At 41.1% G+C, this 18,243-nt stretch overlaps 1 protein-coding gene across 1 annotated transcript in view; it reads right to left on the bottom strand.

The window, feature by feature from the left end:
* The window catches only part of LOC127658570 (collagen alpha-1(IV) chain-like), a 96,445-nt gene that overhangs the window by 16,352 nt on the left and 61,850 nt on the right, over nt 1-18,243 (bottom strand). The window contains exons 19-40 of the mRNA XM_052147929.1: nt 14,669-14,729; nt 14,503-14,538; nt 13,439-13,585; nt 12,778-12,855; nt 11,952-12,035; nt 11,748-11,818; nt 7,692-7,883; nt 7,430-7,598; nt 6,239-6,331; nt 4,494-4,598; nt 4,007-4,104; nt 3,776-3,926; nt 3,067-3,180; nt 2,793-2,960; nt 2,583-2,672; nt 2,327-2,479; nt 1,812-1,910; nt 1,617-1,706; nt 947-1,086; nt 726-856; nt 545-621; nt 286-384 (exon numbers count right to left, since the gene is read on the bottom strand). Of these exons, the coding sequence (XP_052003889.1) occupies nt 286-384; nt 545-621; nt 726-856; nt 947-1,086; nt 1,617-1,706; nt 1,812-1,910; nt 2,327-2,479; nt 2,583-2,672; nt 2,793-2,960; nt 3,067-3,180; nt 3,776-3,926; nt 4,007-4,104; nt 4,494-4,598; nt 6,239-6,331; nt 7,430-7,598; nt 7,692-7,883; nt 11,748-11,818; nt 11,952-12,035; nt 12,778-12,855; nt 13,439-13,585; nt 14,503-14,538; nt 14,669-14,729 (2,446 nt within the window). The remainder of the gene's footprint in view (nt 1-285; nt 385-544; nt 622-725; nt 857-946; nt 1,087-1,616; nt 1,707-1,811; nt 1,911-2,326; nt 2,480-2,582; nt 2,673-2,792; nt 2,961-3,066; nt 3,181-3,775; nt 3,927-4,006; nt 4,105-4,493; nt 4,599-6,238; nt 6,332-7,429; nt 7,599-7,691; nt 7,884-11,747; nt 11,819-11,951; nt 12,036-12,777; nt 12,856-13,438; nt 13,586-14,502; nt 14,539-14,668; nt 14,730-18,243) is intronic.

Below are 18,243 nucleotides of genomic sequence, written 5' to 3'. Positions count from 1 at the left end.
CCCTGGAGCAACTTTTGAGTTAAGTGCCTTGCTCAAGGTGGTGGCTGTGGGGCTCGAACCAGCATCCTTCTGATTACCAGATTACCAGTTATGTGCTTAGACCACTACACCACCACCACTCCATTAGTTGTAACTAGACTTTTATTACTCTTCTAACTAAAGAGTCCAGAATATTTATGTTATTCTAAACATATGTTAAATTCATAATGTTTCCTTTTTGATCATTATCCTTTCAGAGATTCCATACACTACATCTTGTCAAAACACGGTGCTACAGAATCTCACCGGGTTCTCCCCTTTCTCCAGTGAATCCAGGTATGCCATCTACTCCTGGTTCACCTTTTTCACCAAGTAGACCTGGAGGACCCTGTAGACCAGGCTCACCTGGTCAAAAATGCAACCTGATAAGGACTGACATTCTCCAAATGATTCTACATTAGACAGCCCATAGACATTTTAAACTGATTTGTCAGGTAAAGATGCACATAAACCACAAATCAATGACACTAAATATCAAATACATGATAATTTCAGTTTTACTTACCGGGACGTCCTTCAAACCCAGGGTCTCCTGGAGACCCAGGCAATCCACTGACACCTTTCTCACCTGGCTTCCCTGGACTACCTGCTCAGGAAATAATGTAATTGTTACCATGTTCCATTGTCCCAAGTTGTTAATAAAACCGGCTGATGAACAGTAATTTGCATTGGTCATTGTAAGCAACTTGCCTTGGTAACCAGTAAGTCCCGGGACTCCTTTAGGTCCTTGACTTCCAGGAGTACCTGGCATTCCCATGGTACCTTTCTGTCCTTTATGTCCAGGTTCACCAGGAAAACCAGGGGTGCCTATATTTCCCTGTAAAGTCATATCACAACAAGACACCCATTAGCAAGGGTAATCTACAATTACACCCTTGATATTTACACTGAATTTACAAAAACATACCTTCTCTCCAGGAGGACCAGGGATTCCTATTCCTGCCAGACCAGGGTCTCCTTTTTGTCCTTTGGAGCCATCGACACCCTTAAATCCTGGGTGACCCGGTGACCCGCCAACACCTTTAGTGCCTTTTGGCCCCATTGAACCTAAAGAACCACAAATGGCTCACTGTCAAACAGTATTAATTATAGTATCTGTGTTACCCATCTTAAACTATCACTAGAGCTCATCAAACAGATGAACAGCCATAGTATAACCTGCACCTGCATGCTGATGAAGACTTGGTAGCTATTTAAAGGGATAGTTCACCCAAAAATAAAGTAAAAATATTTAATTATTTACTCACACTTTTGTTGGTCAAAACCTATATGACTTTCTTCTGTGGAACACAAAAGATGAAAGGTAGAATATTAGCCTCAGTCACCATTCACTTTCCTTGTATGGAAAAGGATGAGTGAAAGTTAATGGTTTCTGTGGCTAACATTCTGCCTAACATCTCCTTTTGTGTTTCCACAGTAACTTCCACAGAAGTAATTTACTTTAGGTTTGGAAACCCCTTGAAGGTGAAGGTAAGTACATGATGACAGAATTTTATATTTTTGTGTGAACTAACCCTTTTGTAGGTAATTAGCCTTAACCCAGTTAAACATGTAGGACAGGAGAATACTGTACCTACCTGGATATCCCATGTCTCCTCTTTGACCTGTGTCTCCAGGCTCTCCAATATGTCCTGGCACCCCAGGAAATCCAGGGTCACCTTTATCACCTGTAATGGAGGTGGAACACTCAAATACATTTTTCATAATAACATGGCGCTAAAATGCCACCATAATTTACATTTGACTTTCAGATTATTGCTTGGGACACTAACCTGGCTGTCCAGGTAATCCAGGCATTCCATCCTTTCCAGGCATTCCAGGGTCACCAGGTGTTCCATCATAGCCCTTCGATCCCGTAAGACCAGGATCACCTGGTAGCAAAGGTTAAAATAAAAGTCCACTGAGTTTAAGAGAACACAGAGTTTTGACCAGAAAACATCTAAATCCCTTAATACCTACTCTAGCCAAAATAGCATCTATGCCATGTAGACATTGCAGAATACACAAAACAAAATAAATCAAGACAAAAACAAAACAAAACCAATCATCTATATCATTGACTGTGGCCTGCTTCGGAAGCCATCAATCCAGAGATACATGCTCCCTTAAAACTTCAACAAACATTGTTATTTTACAGCACCTGATAATCTCAAATTAAGAAAATTATACATTTTTACAAAAGAGGGAGTATAATTATCAACATTTTCTAGGATCTAGTATCTTATTTGACAGTGACAGGTTTTTGTTTGCCTTCGAAATCTTAACCTAATATGACATTGACTCATACCTCTGTCTCCAATGTCTCCTTTCTCCCCTTTCATGTGCTCCATGTCCACAGCACTCATGTTTCCAGGTGGCCCCTGTAGACCCTGCTCCCCTCTTTCACCCTTTGGACCTGGTTCACCAAACTGTCCACTGGGCCCACTCGCACCAGGGTCACCTGAAAGAGCCAGAACAATTCCTTGAAGATTTAGCTAAGACAACTCCAGTTAAGTGCCTCAGTATCTTATTTTGACCAAAGTCTTAAATGTGTGTTCCCACACCTCTTGGTCCAGGTGCCCCAGGGTTTCCAAAGGAACCTGGCGATCCAGGAGGACCTGTCATCCCTATGAATCCAATTTCTCCTTTTGGACCTGAAAAAACAAACAAACAAAAAATTCCAAACATGAATATGTCTAATCAGCGATAGGCATCTTAAACAAATATGAGCTAGGAGAATGCCAGGAATATAAAGGATAGCAAGAAGCACTTACCACGCTGACCAGGGAAGCCATCTTTTCCAGGAAGACCTGGTTGACCAGTCAACCCCTTAGATCCTGGTAGCCCTGGGACACCAGGGCTACCCTTGTCACCTTGAGGACCTGGCATGTCCAGACCAGGTAGTCCTTGATAACCCTTCTCACCTTTTATACCTGTCTGACCTGAGACATCATCAAGGCATGTTACCATTTATTATGAAAACATATATACATGTGTGTGCATACTGGATTTAAACTGTGTGAATTTATATGTAGGCGACAAACTCACCAAGAGGTCCAGGGCCTCCAGGTGGACCCATTGGTCCACGTGGTCCAGGTTCTCCAAACCCTGGAGGACCTGGTGGCCCCATTAAACCATGAACTCCTGGAGATCCGGGGTTACCTACAAAAGTCCAAATTAAATTCAAACTATTATACCCCACATAACCTACTCCCTCCCTTCTTCTACAAGCCATCTCTCAAGAACAGAACAGACCAATCTCTATATTCTTGTTCTGGATACACAGTTCACAGTTTTATTTTCAACCAGGTCTGCACTTCTCTTTCTCAGAACAACATCCAGGATGACAGACAATCTGGCACCAGTACCTACAATATGTCCTCATTTTGCTAGTATTGTCTGACATCTTTAATACAGTGAGTCACTAGACCTGGGGTCAGCAACCTTTTTGACATGGAGTGCCAATTTTTTTTTTTCTGGTCAATGGCTGTCCACATAAACAAAATAGTCTACACCTCTCTTGCTGTTGCTGGTGTGCCCAGAGATTACTCCTCCACGTACGAATGCTGGCACGCATGCTATAGGTTGCCGACCCCTGCACTAGAACTTCTTGTCTGAAGTGGGCATCACAGAGGCTGCACCTCACTGGTTTGAGAACTGCTTTACTTGCAGATCCTTCAAGGTATCTTGTCATACATGATACAGTTCGACATGTTGTTCCAGCCTAGTGGCCTACAACCATATGGCCTAACATTACCTTTAATTCCCTGAGGGCCGGGAGACCCTGTATGTCCCTCTGCTCCAGGAACCCCTGTCATTCCAGGATTGCCCTTCTCCCCTGGAAATCCTGGCAATCCTGGCTGGCCTATGGAGCCCTTAGGACCAGGAAGACCCCTGCCAGGTTCACCCTGTATGTAATACAGTTCACATCAATGAAAAAGTTACCAACTTTCTCAGGCATTTCTATAAAATACATCCACCATCATACTTTTTGCCCAGGTGTCCCTGCACGACCATGGTAGCCATCCTGGCCAGGCTGACCAGGCTCTCCTGGAAGTCCAGCAGGACCTGGAATCCCAGAGTATCCTAGAGGTGGACAAGACAAATTCAAATTGAGGTTAATAGAAAAAATGAGAGAAAGATGATTAGGGAATTGAGACATCATTTTGACACCCAGATAATGCAATTTTTAAGCAATTGACACATTAGAATTACGGGTGTGCATCGCCAAAAAACTCACAATTTGACAACCACTCATTAGTAAACTACATCCAGCCTGAAACGTATATTAGAAACCTATCATGCTTTGCCAATGTACCACTGAAGCATGTTATCTGTGATGAGATAATAGTTAAAGGTTTAGTGTGTAAATCCTGTGCCATTAGTGCCACAAATCAAAATGTAAAAATGATGTTTCCCAAACACATTACACACAACACCTTTAAACAAGTTACCGATTGGTACCTGTAATTTACCTTTTGGCCCTGGGGGCCCAGGAAGTCCAATGCCTTGCAGTCCAGGGTCACCTTTTTTTCCTGGGGATCCTGGAACTCCACGTTCACCCAGAAGTCCTCTATCACCTAATAGACAAATTGAAAGAGATGTCACAACAACAGGTAAAGCCATTTTCAAGCCATTTCAAGCAAGTGACACGTTAGAATTATGGCAGGGAACCGCTAGCTAACTAACAATACATTTTGTGGTACATGTGTCACATTTCAATACATTGGTATACATTATGGTATCATAATTGGCTTGCAATTATAACTGCACGAGACGTATCCATGACAGAAAATGTGAATATGTGAATTCAGCTTCAATCTCTCTAGTGCTTCATAAAAGCGACTCTGACAGCACAGAGAGATTTACATATACAAATAGATGAATAAAAATATCAATGCAGGGCTCTAAAGCAGGGGTCTTCAATTAAAGTTCCAAGAGGTCCGGTCTCTACATTTCCTTCCCAGCAAAGCTCCAGACAATAACTTACATGGCGTCAGCAGTCAGTATAGCTATGAAATTACATAAGGAATGCTCATTTTTTTTAAATAGTTATTATAAATTTCAAAGTTGGCAGCAATAGTACCTTGTAAAAGAAGAAAAAAAAATCATGAAGTCAAAAAAGTCTCTTAAAAACTGGACAAGGATTATGAGACTGGGCCCCAGAAACAAAGCCAAAGTAGTAGGGATTGGAGGATCTTCTACCAAAATATTCAAATATTTCAATGAGTTCATCAATCGTGTGTACTTTAATATGCATATTAAAAGACACTGTGTGAGGGTTCAGGGGTATCCCCCGGGAGAACATTTAGAAAATGTAAAGGTCTGAATGGACCATTAATATAGTTTCCTTAAATTAAAAATCTACCAACAAGCAATGCACATCACAATAGTGAAGTTTAAAAGTATTAAAGCTAAAGTTAAGTATAAATGGTCAGACTTTCAAATAATGGAAACATTCTCATGAGAAATCCACCATGTTACAAGTAATATCAAATTGGTTGTTTTTCCTTGCCATCTATGCCAGAGATTATGTCATCTCTGATTAATTTTCACAAAAATAATCTGTCGGTGAAAGGTTCAAAACATTCTTATTAATTAGCTTATTAAAAGCTAATTTTAGACTATAAAAACAATTAGATGTTGGCGTTCTGGAAGCATGTTGTCCTGTCACAAACCTCACTTGACTGAACAGTCAGATTAATTTTAGACACATGAAGTTAAGTTCACTTTGCTTCACTCTCGTATGTTGCAGTGATTTAGCAAAAGCTGCCAGTATATTGATGCTCACTATATTTCTCTGTAACTATTCTCTGTCATTAAAATAACTATGAATGCAACTCTTCTCGTGGTGCCACATGTCTAGCAATGCGCATGGAGCATGAAAAGCTATAAATTAAGCGTTTTCTGTAATAGAGAAAATATTCAAGGATACAGCGCTGAAAGATCAGTACTATCTACGCCAGAGCGCTTGTGGTGTATTAGCTCAGTTGTTTTGTTGCACTGATCACTTGAAGTGTACAAACAGTGAGATGGGGCAGCCGATGTCATGTCTCACATTCCAGATTGAACCAATTTGGTGTCCGTACCCAGACCGTGGTTCACTAATTGGTGACCAATGATATAAAGTATTGATAAAATAATGTACAAAAGATTATTGCAATATATCGATATATGGTTGTATCTGCACAGCCCTAGTTAGCTAAACTTTTGAATGTACCTTGAAGACCAGGTCTGCCAGTCTCTCCACGAGGCCCTGGTGCACCCTGAGGTCCAGGTAAATTTATAGCTTTACCAGCTTCACCTTTAATTCCTAAAGACATTTGGGATTATGGTTATACAGTATGTAATTAGAACACTGATATACAGTGTTTAAAGGGATAGTTCATCCAAAAAATTAAAATTCTCTCATTATTTACTCACCCTCATTCCATTCCAGATGTGTATGACTTTCTTTCTTCTGCAGAACACAAACAAAGATTTTTAGAAGAGTATCTTGTCTCTGTTGGTCCTTACAATGCAAGTGAATGGTGATCAGATCTTTGTATCTCCAAGAACCATAAGTCAGCATAAAAATAAATCATGCAACTCCAGTTGTTAAATCAATAATTTAGAAGTTATCTGAAAAAATGTGGGTAAGAAAAATATCAATATTTAAGTACTTTTTTTTTTTTTACCATAAAGCTCTACCTTTGACCAGCCCCGACCACTAGATGGTGATATGCATGAAGAATAGCTAATGGCCAAAAACAAAAGAAAATTAATGTGGAAGCGAAAGTGAAAGTGGACATTTATAGTAAAATGGATTGAATATTGATCTACTTCTCACCCACACCTGTCATATCACTGCAGATTATATGGATTTAACCACTGGAATCTTATGTATTACTTATGTTTCCTTTATGTGATTTTTGCACTTTCAAAGTTCTGGTCACCATTCACCTGTATTGTGAGGACCTACAGAGCTGAGATACCCTTCTAAAAATCGTCATTTGTGTGACTAAAAATTCATACAAATCTGGGATGTGTGTGACAGTGAAACTGGTTTCTCCCAAGGTTATTTTTCTCCATTAACCAACATCTTATGGAGTTTTGTGTTCCTTGCCACAGTCGCCTTCGGCTTGCTCACTGGGGTTCTAAATGCCATTATTATTTACATAATTATTTTTATACACAATTTACAATCATATTTTAATCAAAATACACAATGAAGACTTTATAGATATTACAGTTTCATTTTCTGTTAAAGCATGATTTTCTGTAAAGCTGCTTTGAAACAATTTGTGTTATGAAAAGCGTTATACAAATAAAAATGACTTGACTCAAAAAACTATTTTGAGAGAGAGTTTACATTTTTGGGTGAACTAAACACAAAATTACCTTTAAACACAGTTTACTCGAAATAACTGACCTGGTAATCCTGCCCTTCCTGGTGCACCAGGAATCCCGGCAGTGCCTTTTTCACCAGGTTCACCAGGCTGACCTATCCCTGGAAGACCTGGGGGACCTCTCGCACCTGGCGGGCCAGTTATCCCAGGATCTCCATCCTTGCCACGGTACCCCTTAATACCTTCTCTTGCCTAATCATGGAAAAAAGATGTGAATAAATGTATGAAATATTCCAAGACAAAGTAAAACAATCAAAAAATATAAATCATCCGACTCTAACTCACAGGCTCTCCTTTGGGTCCACGTTGCCCAGGTTGGCCATCATTTCCTGGGAGCCCATTAACACCTGGAAATCCTCTGCTGCCAGTAGTGCCTGGTAACCCCTTATCTCCTTTCAGCCCTGGTGCCACGAAGATATCACCAGGCTCACCATGATCACCAGGGGCACCCATTAAACCTGGAGAGCCATCCTGACCCTTAAGACCAAGGAAATGTGAGAATGATAAGATAGTGCTAGTATTGATGGAGGTATTGATTGATTAGTGAAAACACACACCAAAGTTGGCATACTGTTGCTCCCAAATCAATTTAGTAACAAGCTCACCAAGAGAAATAAAGGTGACATGAGTTTATTTAATTGATTTGGGAGCAACAGTGTGACAACTTTGGAAAATGTTTTCACTAATGGTGAAACTGTGGTGTGTGCTTTCATGAATATATTTTCTACTCATGTACCTGCAACAAAAAATTGTTTGGGGGTGCGTTTCCCATTATGATTTATTTATTAGAGGAAATGCATCAGACTAGAAAATATCATTGATAAAGTGGAAAATGCATCAGACAGAATTTGTACAGATCATTTTCTACTCTATTAAAATGAGAATGAAAGGTTCAAGAATTACTTTAAACACAGATAGCTAAGACTGGAATCCTTAATAAAATTACACCCAAAGTCTTGCATAAAGTCGGCAACAGCGGTTATCTATAGGGTGTGAATTACCATGAGGGAAATCAAATCCTGGTATTTATCACTTTGTGGGGACCAAATGTCCCCATAAGGATAGTAAAACCTGAAATTTTTGACCTTGTGGGGACATTTTGTCGGTCCCCATGAGGAAAACAGCTTATAAATCATACTAAATTATGTTTTTTGAAAAAGTAAAAATGCAGAAAGTTTTCTGTGAGGGTTAGGTTTAGGGGTAGGGTTAGGTTTAGGGGATAGAATATAAAGTTTGTACAGTATAAAAACCATTATGTCTATGGAAAGTCCCCATAAAACATGGAAACCAAACGTGTGTGTGTGTGTGTGTGTGTTTTCACTTCAAATAAAGCAAGAAATCTACAACTGATGTTTTGCCCTCGCTATTTGTATAATGGCTAAAAGAAGACCGCTTTGAAAAATACAAGCTATTCAGTGACATGATATGAGATGGATGTGGAATCTCACTTTTAAATATGCACATCTGCAGCAGAAATAATTTTTGTGTGATGGGACAGACCTTTATCACAGACTGTGATGATGCGATTCTGCCTTATTTAGCAGCGTAAATCTCGCACCATTTTTTATTGTATACATTTTATAAATATTGAATGTACATTTATAACATTATGCTTTGTGTTATATTAACCTGGAATTCGTTTTAAAAAATGAATTATTACAGCTGTGAGGGGGTTTCTATTACAGCTGCTGCGAGAGTGACAGTAAATTCCGTCGGGTGAACATCCGTAAAGCCGCGGGTCCAGACGGCATTCCGGGCCGCGTCATCAGAGCGTGCGCGAATCAACTGGCTGGTGTTTTTACGGACATTTTCAATCTGTCCCTCTCCCTGTCTGTAGTCCCCACATGCTTCAAAACATCAACCATTGTGCCTGTACCGAAGCAAGCTATAATCACATGCTTAAATGACTGGCGTCCTGTTGCTCTGACCTCCATCATCAGCAAATGCTTCGAGAGGTTAATCAGAGATCACATCTGCTCTGTTCTGCCCCCCTCTTTGGACCCATTGCAGTTTGCCTACCGCAACAACCGCTCCACTGATGATGCCATTGCATCTACAATACACACTGCTCTCTCCCACCTGGAAAAAAGGAACACATATGTGAGAATGCTGTTTGTAGACTACAGCTCAGCATTCAACACCATAGTGCCCTCCAAGCTTGATGAGAAACTCCGGGCTCTGGGCTTAAACAGCTCGCTGTGCAGCTGGATCCTGGATTTCCTGTCAGGCAGACGTCAGGTGGTTAGAATGGGCAGCAACACCTCCTCATCACTGACCCTCAACACTGGAGCCCCGCAGGGCTGTGTTCTCAGCCCACTCCTGTATTCCCTGTACACACATGACTGTGTGGCAACACATAGCTCCAATGCCATCATTAAGTTTGCTGACGATACGACGGTGGTAGGTCTGATCACTGACAATGATGAAAGAGCCTACAGAGAGGAGGTGCACACTCTGACACGCTGGTGTCAGGAGCACAACCTCTCCCTCAACGTCAGTAAAACCAAGGAGCTTGTTGTGGACTTCAGGAAGAAAGACGGAGAACACAGCCCCATCACCATCAATGGAGCACCGGTGGAGAGAGTCAGCAGCTTCAAGTTCCTCGGTGTCCACATTACTGAGGAACTCACATGGTCCGGTCCACACTGAGGCCGTTGTGAAGAAGGCTCACCAGCGCCTCTTCTTCCTGAGACGGCTGAGGAAGTTTGGAATGAACCACCACATCCTCACACGGTTCTACACCAGCACTGTAGAGAGCATCCTGACTGGCTGCATCACCGCCTGGTACGGCAATAGCACCGCGCACAACTGCAAAGCCCTGCAAAGGGTGGTGCGAACTGCCAGGAACATCATCGGAGGTGAGCTTCCCTCCCTCCAGGACATATACACCAGGCGGTGTGTGAAAAAAGCTCGGAGGATCATCAGAGACTCCAGTCACCCAAGTCATGGGCTGTTCTCACTGCTACCATCAGGCAGGCGGTATCGCAGCATCAGGACCCGCACCAGCCGACTACATGATAGCTTTTTCCCCAAGCAATCAGACTGTTGAACTCTTGATCTATCAGGATCAATAATTAGCACTGCACTTTATTCAGCTATAATCTCACACTGGACTGTCAACATATTCTCCTCAATACAACTGCTATATATATATATACACATATATATTTCATATACTCCCACTTATTGTATTGTATTGTATATTCTGTTCTATATTCTGCATTGTATATAATTACTGTGTTGTGTAAGTATGTGTACATCTGATTTGTAAATTGTTTTGTGTAAGTATGTGTACATTTGATATGTAAATTGTTTTGTGTAAGTATGTTGTTTATTGTAATTGGTATATGTCTCGTCACTGACTGCTATGTTGCTCGGAACTGCACACAAGAATTTCACCTACTGTTGCACTTGTGTACATGGTAGTGTGACAATAAAGTGATTTGATTTGATTTGATTTGAAATTTGGCTTAATTTGGCGGTGGATTTGATCTTAATCCACCGCTCTCAATTTTTTTCCTCTTCTGGAAAGTCATTCAAACAGGAAAATATTGAAAAATGTTGTGTTATTATGAACATATGAGTGATTTCAGCTGTTCTGACAGCTAAAATATGTAGGCTTAGTGATAAATGTACAGTCAGATTGGGGCACACATTCAACAAGACCTTAGAACATGTAACACTGCTTATCAAACAGGGTTTCTGCAAGTTTAAATGAGTTCATGGAAGTATTATTAAGACATTAATTTCTTATTAATTGTAAATATATATTTCTTTTAATCATATTAAAATTGGTAAATGTACCAACCTATCACTACATAGAATATGAATAAATGTCAAAATGTCAAAAATATTTTTACAAATTATTCTAAATTATTAAAAGATAAGAGTCATGCAGAGACATTGATAGGACAGAGGCATAAGGCATACTGTAATGTAATATTAATGTAGTGTAATATTAAATGAATATTATTTAATGTTAATTTTAACAGTAATATTTCTGTCAAAATTTCATTACATTCACACAGCATCAGTCCTATTAAAACCTTAAGCCTTTGTTTTGTCTTAAACTGAAGACATAATGTCTTGCATAGTTTTTATTTTTTTAAACATGCTCTCTTTCAATGTGGTGAAATGCCACTTCCTCCTCTTCTGTGCCCCGGTATCACGTTATTACAAGAATGTTTTGAATCACATGAAAATAAATTATTTTGTAACACTGCGTGTTCTCAGCACACATTATCAGAAAAACGCATTATATTAATATACATAATATAGCATTATATTAAAGCAACTCCTTCATTTCTTGTGCACATCTACAGAGATGGAAAATGTACATACCGGATTTCCAACAGGCCCAATAGTTCCTGGCACACCTTTCTCTCCTTTACTCCCTGCTGCTCCAGGAAAACCTAAAATAAAAACATTCACCATGATGCATCTTCTTAGAAAGGACAGAATATATCAAAACAGTGTGTATAAAAATAAAATCACTGCAATAGTGAGATAAATAAAGCATAAAAAGCTTTGCTCATTGCTTCTCACCTTGCAGACCCTTTGGCCCCTGGGGACCAGGCAACCCTGGAGGCCCGTATGCAGCGCACTCTATGCATGTGTCACCTTGGTTGCCTGAAAGTACATGAAAACTAAGAACCAATACTAACTAATACCAAACCTACAGTCAATAAATTAGTTATACACAGGCAGGCAGGCAGGCTAGATAGATGGATAGATAATTAATTACGGTTAAAAAAAAGATTCAGTCATTCACAGAATTCCCTACGTGACCCGCTACATTTCATTATATTTTATGGAAATAGTTATGTTTCTTCATCCATCCATCCATCCATCGTCAACCGCTTATCCTGTGTACAGGGTCGCGGGGGGCTGGAGCCTATCCCAGCTAACATTGGGCGAAAGGCGGGGGACACCCTGGACAGGTCGCCAGTCCATCGCAGTAGTTATGTTTCTTCTCCTTTTTAATATCAGTTACTGTATGTACTGTGTTATATTTGATGTAGTTTAGTTAATGTTTATTGCATTATTTTAATTTGTGTTACCCTGATGGTGTTTAATGTTTATGTGAGTGACAATGAGCACTGTCTCTACATGTTTAATGGTCATTGCTCCTGGAAGGGCACTATTGATGAACTTCATGTCATAATGTGCCCTTCTGTAATTACTATGGTGATTAACAATACATTAGAAAGTGAAAAGCAGATTTTTACAGTTTCAGAAGTTTAATGTATCATTTGATAAAATACAAACGATGGTAATGCACCGTAAAATATACAGGCTTTAAAATTACAACCCGTAAAGCCTGAAACGTGGTAACATTTTCATTAATAGTTTTTCCACAGCGTGGACTCACCCTTCTGTCCCACCTCTCCTTGCAACCCTTTAGGTCCAGGGGGGCCTGGAGCTCCTTTTTCGATATCACAATTTATATCTACAATAAAAGATAATATACTAATAACCAGCCAAAGAGACATCGGAATAGATAAAAGATAACACAATGTACCACACAAGCACCTTTTACACTGATTTTACTATGGTCTCATCACTATTAGCCTTGCTCTCATGCAACAGTATGACTGGTGCATCAGTGAATTTTTGTTCTTATTAAAAATATCTCTGGAATACTTGTTTCTGATTGGTAAATCGTCACTGATTCCATGTTCAAATATTTTGTATAATGGCCGCTAATCTGTGCATTTGTCTGTTGTCCCTGGCATTGCTAGGTGGCCTCTTTCATCTGGCATAAAAAATAAATTAAACTCAAATAAATTGTTCATGTCCATTAATTAGTTTATTTGGTAAGCAGTATTATAAGAGGTATAGTTTACAGTCAGCTGGTCATTATTGCAAAATGGTCACTATTGTATTGTCCTTCAGGAATGTACAAGATCACACTGTCTGGGTTAGGCTTACTGCACGTTATCCCTTACATACAGTATAAAATCCTATTTATAGCATGACATGTTCACTCCTGGCTGTCAAAAAACTGTCACTTCTGTCTAAGATGGCCTTACCAATTTCTCCTGAAGGTCCGGGTGGTCCGGGTGGTCCATCAGCTCCGTCAAGTCCTCTAAGAGACAATCCATCGGGTCCTTTATCTCCCTTTTGGCCAATCTCTCCAGGTAAGCCATGAGGTCCAGGAGGGCCCTGAATATTTCTTCCTGCAGCCGGCCATGAAGGTGGAGGAAAGAAACATTACAATGTATTGTACAGTTCTAATTCTACCTAAAAGGAAGCCCTAATTGGATTAAACGTATTTTCCCTGAGAAGGTTAGATAAATGTATTTTTCACATACATGCTTTGAGATTTGAATCCAGTCTGAACCAAACAACTCTCTTTCAAAATAGCATTTTCAATTATTCATTTAGCAAATGCTTTACTCCAAAGCAACTTTAAAAACTGAGGAAGGATACATTATAAAAGATTCATCTTAAGCAGTGCATATTCATCAATGAACAAAAGCTAATCATCTTTAATTAAAAAGAAACTGTTTTTCTCCGCTAACTTAGAATCCCGTCGGGATAGTAATGAGTCCAATTGCATATTGTATATTTTTCCACCACATTTCTTCTGTAACTAAAACTAAATTTCTCATTGTGCTGCCTGGTTTTCCATCATTATGGATTTAGAGTTCTTTTGGCAACTTCCTTAAAAAAGAACTTAAGTAGAAAGAAAATTCAAGCTGAAGTGTCATTTCTGCATCATTGGTGCCAACATAATGGAACTGGTGACAGTCAGATAGTCATGTCTCAAACTCACGCCACTGGTTGAAACAATGTTGCTGTTTTAGGCAGTCGGGACACTCAAACAAACAGACCAAAATTTGTATAGCGCCACAGAGACACAAAGTTTACAGTTTTCGACAAAGTCAACCTGTGAATGGCTTGCTTTTAGTTGCCTCTGTATAAAGCTGGGATAGGAGAGAGTAGACTATTCCCACCCCAGTAATATCAACAGAGATCCCAATTCTTTCTGAATTAGAACATGAAATCAAACATCTTATGTTAGAAATTGTACCTCAGATATCATTTAGAAGATTAAGTCTGTCTGAATAGTACTAAAGTGCGCTTTTCTCACCTGGAGGGCCAGGATCACCACGCTCCCCAGGGTAACCTGATGAATGAAGAAAATAGTTGGCAACACTGGTTATAAAACTTTATAGGGTAACTAAGTACTTACAAGGCACTCTAAAAACTTCACAGTGATTGACAATTATATATTGTATTTCTATTTTTCATATCACCTCTCTCTCCTTCTGCTCCCGGAAGGCCAGGAGGACCAGGAACCCCTGGTAGAACGTTTCCCTTTAAGATAATTATTACCGTTAGTGACTAAATTTACTGTTAAAATGTAATTTGCAGTTTTAGTGCAGCAGGCATTATCTGAATTTTAATAAAATAGATTCTGTGCAGCACCCATAGATTACACTGCAAAAAAGAAATACATTTTTTTTCTGTATTTTTGTCTTGTTTTGTAGTAAAAATATTTAAACATCTTAAGATACATTTATTTGAGAAGGAAAATTACATAATATATTATGTTTTCAGAGAAGTCTAAAAGTTGTGTAAAGTTTAAAAAAAAAGTTTAAATGTATCTTGTTTTAAGCATCTTAAGATATTTTTACAGGGATCAAGGAAAAATAAATGTTGTGTAATGCTCTGATTGTGTTTACATTTATCTAATCTGGACAATGTGTGTGTGTTCATGTTTATTCTGTTGGTTCATGTTTTCATGTCTTTTATTTTGAAAAGTCTAGTTTCTGATTCTTGTCATGTGATTTCATGTTTCTCTCCATGTTCATGTTTCTTGTTCCCTGTCAAAAAGCTACACTTTGATGCTGCGCTGATTTAGCGCTTTGGGAACAACTTTAGGTGTGACCAGCTGTGAATATGTGTGCAACACGTTAATGAAATTGACCAAAATGTATAGCCTCTGCTGGTGACATCATTGGATGCACCTGTAGCAGGGCTATAAATAGATGCATCACAGGTGCATCGTCAGATCTTTTGTCTTCAGATCACTCTGTGTGTATTGTGCTTCATGAGCCTGTCAGAAACTTTCTACTTTCCTCTGTTAGGATTTAGATTTTGTTAGGCAGTGCGCAGAAAACGTTCTTTTTTCCCCCCCAAAAAAAAAGAAAATGACTGAAAGACAGAGCAAGCTGTGTTCCCTTGTTTACACTCTATGGCTGAGAGGGCCACACACCAGTTTTGTTTTGTATGTTTGGGGGAAGAGCATGCTGCTCTTGCGTTGGGGCGGGGCGAGTGCAAGCATTGCAATCTGTTCTCAGTCAATATGCTTCGCACTCATCTTGCTTACTTCCGAGAGTCAGCGTCCACACTTCCATCGTGGAGCTCTTGTGGATCTGGCTGAGGAGCGAGAGATGGGTCCGTCCCTATCGCTCGCTGTCTCCCCAGATCCAGCTGGTCCTTCCCGTGATACTGAAACGCGCTCCGGCGCCTCTTCGGTTCATGCCGGGGACCATGTATCTCGAGTCTGTGGACTTCGAGTTACCCACCTCCGAGCATTCCGGGCATGATAATAAATCATCAGAGGAATTACTCGAGGTGATTACTCATGTTGTGGCCAGGCTTCAATTAGACTGGCCACGCGAACAAGAGACCCTCAAATGCTCCAAGTTGGAGGACAGATTTCTGTCTGGTGGCCAAGGGAAGGGAACACCTCATCAGTCCCTTCCTTTCTTTGATGACCTCCATGACGAGCTCTCTCATTCATGGAGGAAACCTTACACTTCCTGTGTCTTCATGCCCTCGATATCGATATATTCGACTATCGTAGGTGCCAAAGCAAGGGGTATTCGGTGATGCCGCCGGTTGAAGAGACACTTGCGGGTTATCTCTCGCCTGGCTCGGCTTTATCATTAAAAGACCCACTCTCCCCACAAAGCCGTGCAGGACCAACTCCACGCTTGTGGGGAAGGCTTATCAGGCAGCAGGTCAGGCTGGTGCTGCCTTGCACACGTGGCAGTGTTACAGGTGTACCAGACTGATCTGCTGAAGGACCTGAGTGCGGGCACCACGGTCAAAGAGGAGGCTTTCTCTGAGCTCGTCGAGCCACAGATCTGTCTCTCCGTGCGACCAAGCAGACAGCCCGTGCCATTGGCCAGTCTATGTCTGCTTTTTTAGCATGGAGAGACACTTATGGCTCAACCTGTCGGGCATCAGAGACAAGGACAAAATGTTCCTTCTCGATGCCCTGGCCTTTGGCTTATTTTGTGACGCTATGAATGTAGTTATCACCAGGTTCCAGGAGGCTGAAAAGTCACGAGTAAGCCTTTGGGCAATTCCTTCCTCGCCAGCACTCAGGGGAGGGGCCGTTGGCCACCCAGACCTGCCCGGTGCTTCTAGAAGGACCGGCTTGTCAGCCCTCAGCAGCCCCCAAAGCAAGACCTCAGGGCAGTTTTTCTAATTTCAATTTCTAAGAGGAAAAAACCCTGATGGTCTTGTGCCCAGTCTTGTGGGGGTAGCCCCCCTCTGGACGGGGCACGTGTATCATCCACTTCAGCCCTCCCAATACTCCCACTGAAACCACTCCATTCCTGTCGCCTCTGGTGTTTCGGGAGTTAGAGGCTTCCAGCGAAATGCTGGGTGTACCGATGCTTCCTGCCTTAGTACAGGACACAGAACACTCGACATCCCCTCAACAGGAAGTATCAAAATTAATACCCATCTCAGAGAACCTGGCAGCATGGAAACTTCTGCCAGGTATTTCTATGTGGGTCCTAAGAACAGTAGAAAAAGGCTAAAGAATCCAATTCGGTCGAGCGTCCTCCGCGGTTCAACGGAGTGGTTTCCACTGCCGTGAAACCGGTGCTGAGCATGTCTACTGCGGAAAGAACTGCAAAATCTCTTGGTTAAAGGGGCCATAGAAAATGTTCCCCTTCCAGAAAAAGAGTCAGGTTATTACAGCAGATACTTCCTGGTTCCCAAGAAGGGTGGGGGTTGCGTCCGATCTTAGATCTTCGAGGCTTGAATCGCTCAGTCAGGGCGTTCAAGTTCAACATGCTAACTATCAAGACAGTCGTGTCCCATATCCAACATCACGATTGGTCAGTCATGTTCAATCTCATGGACGCATACTTTCATATAGAAATTCTATGTGGGTCCTAAGAACAGTAGAAAAAGGCTAAAGAATCCAATTTGTTCGCCGTCCTCCGCGGTTCAACGGAGTGGTTTCCACTACCGTAAAACCGGTGCAAGCATGTCTACTGCGGAAAGAACTGCAAAATCTCTTGGTTAAAGGGGCCATAGAAAATGTTCCCCTTCCAGAAAAAAATAGTCAGGTTATTACAGCAGATACTTCCTCGTTCCCAAGAAGGGTGGGGGGTTGCGTCCGATCTTCGAGGCTTGAATCGCTCAGTCAGGGCGTTCAAGTTCAACATGCTAACTATCAAGACGGTCGTGTCCCAAATCCAACATCACGATTGGTCGGACACAATCGATCTCATGGACGCATACTTTCATATAGAAATTCTGCCACAACACAGGAAGTTCCTGAGGTTCGCATTCGGGGGCGAAACATTCCAATATCAGGTTCTTCCATCCGGCCTAGCCCAATCACCTCGCATATTCATGAAACGCATGGATGCAGCACTGGCTCCGCATTCTGAATTACATAGACGACTGGCTGATACTAGCACAGTCTCAAGAACTGGCAGTGCAGCACAGGGATATCTGCACTAGCTCATCTGGTTTCTCTGGGTCTGAGACTCAACGTCAAAAAGAGAATTCTCTCTCCCACTCAGGGAATTACCTATCTGGGCATTGTATGGAATTCGATCGCGATGTGGGCACAAAA

The sequence above is a fragment of the Xyrauchen texanus genome, chromosome 18 (genome assembly GCF_025860055.1).
Source record: "Xyrauchen texanus isolate HMW12.3.18 chromosome 18, RBS_HiC_50CHRs, whole genome shotgun sequence".
NCBI lineage: Eukaryota > Metazoa > Chordata > Actinopteri > Cypriniformes > Catostomidae > Xyrauchen > Xyrauchen texanus.
The sequence above is the reverse complement of the archived record's forward strand: the minus strand, read 5'-3'. Positions and strand labels throughout refer to the sequence as shown.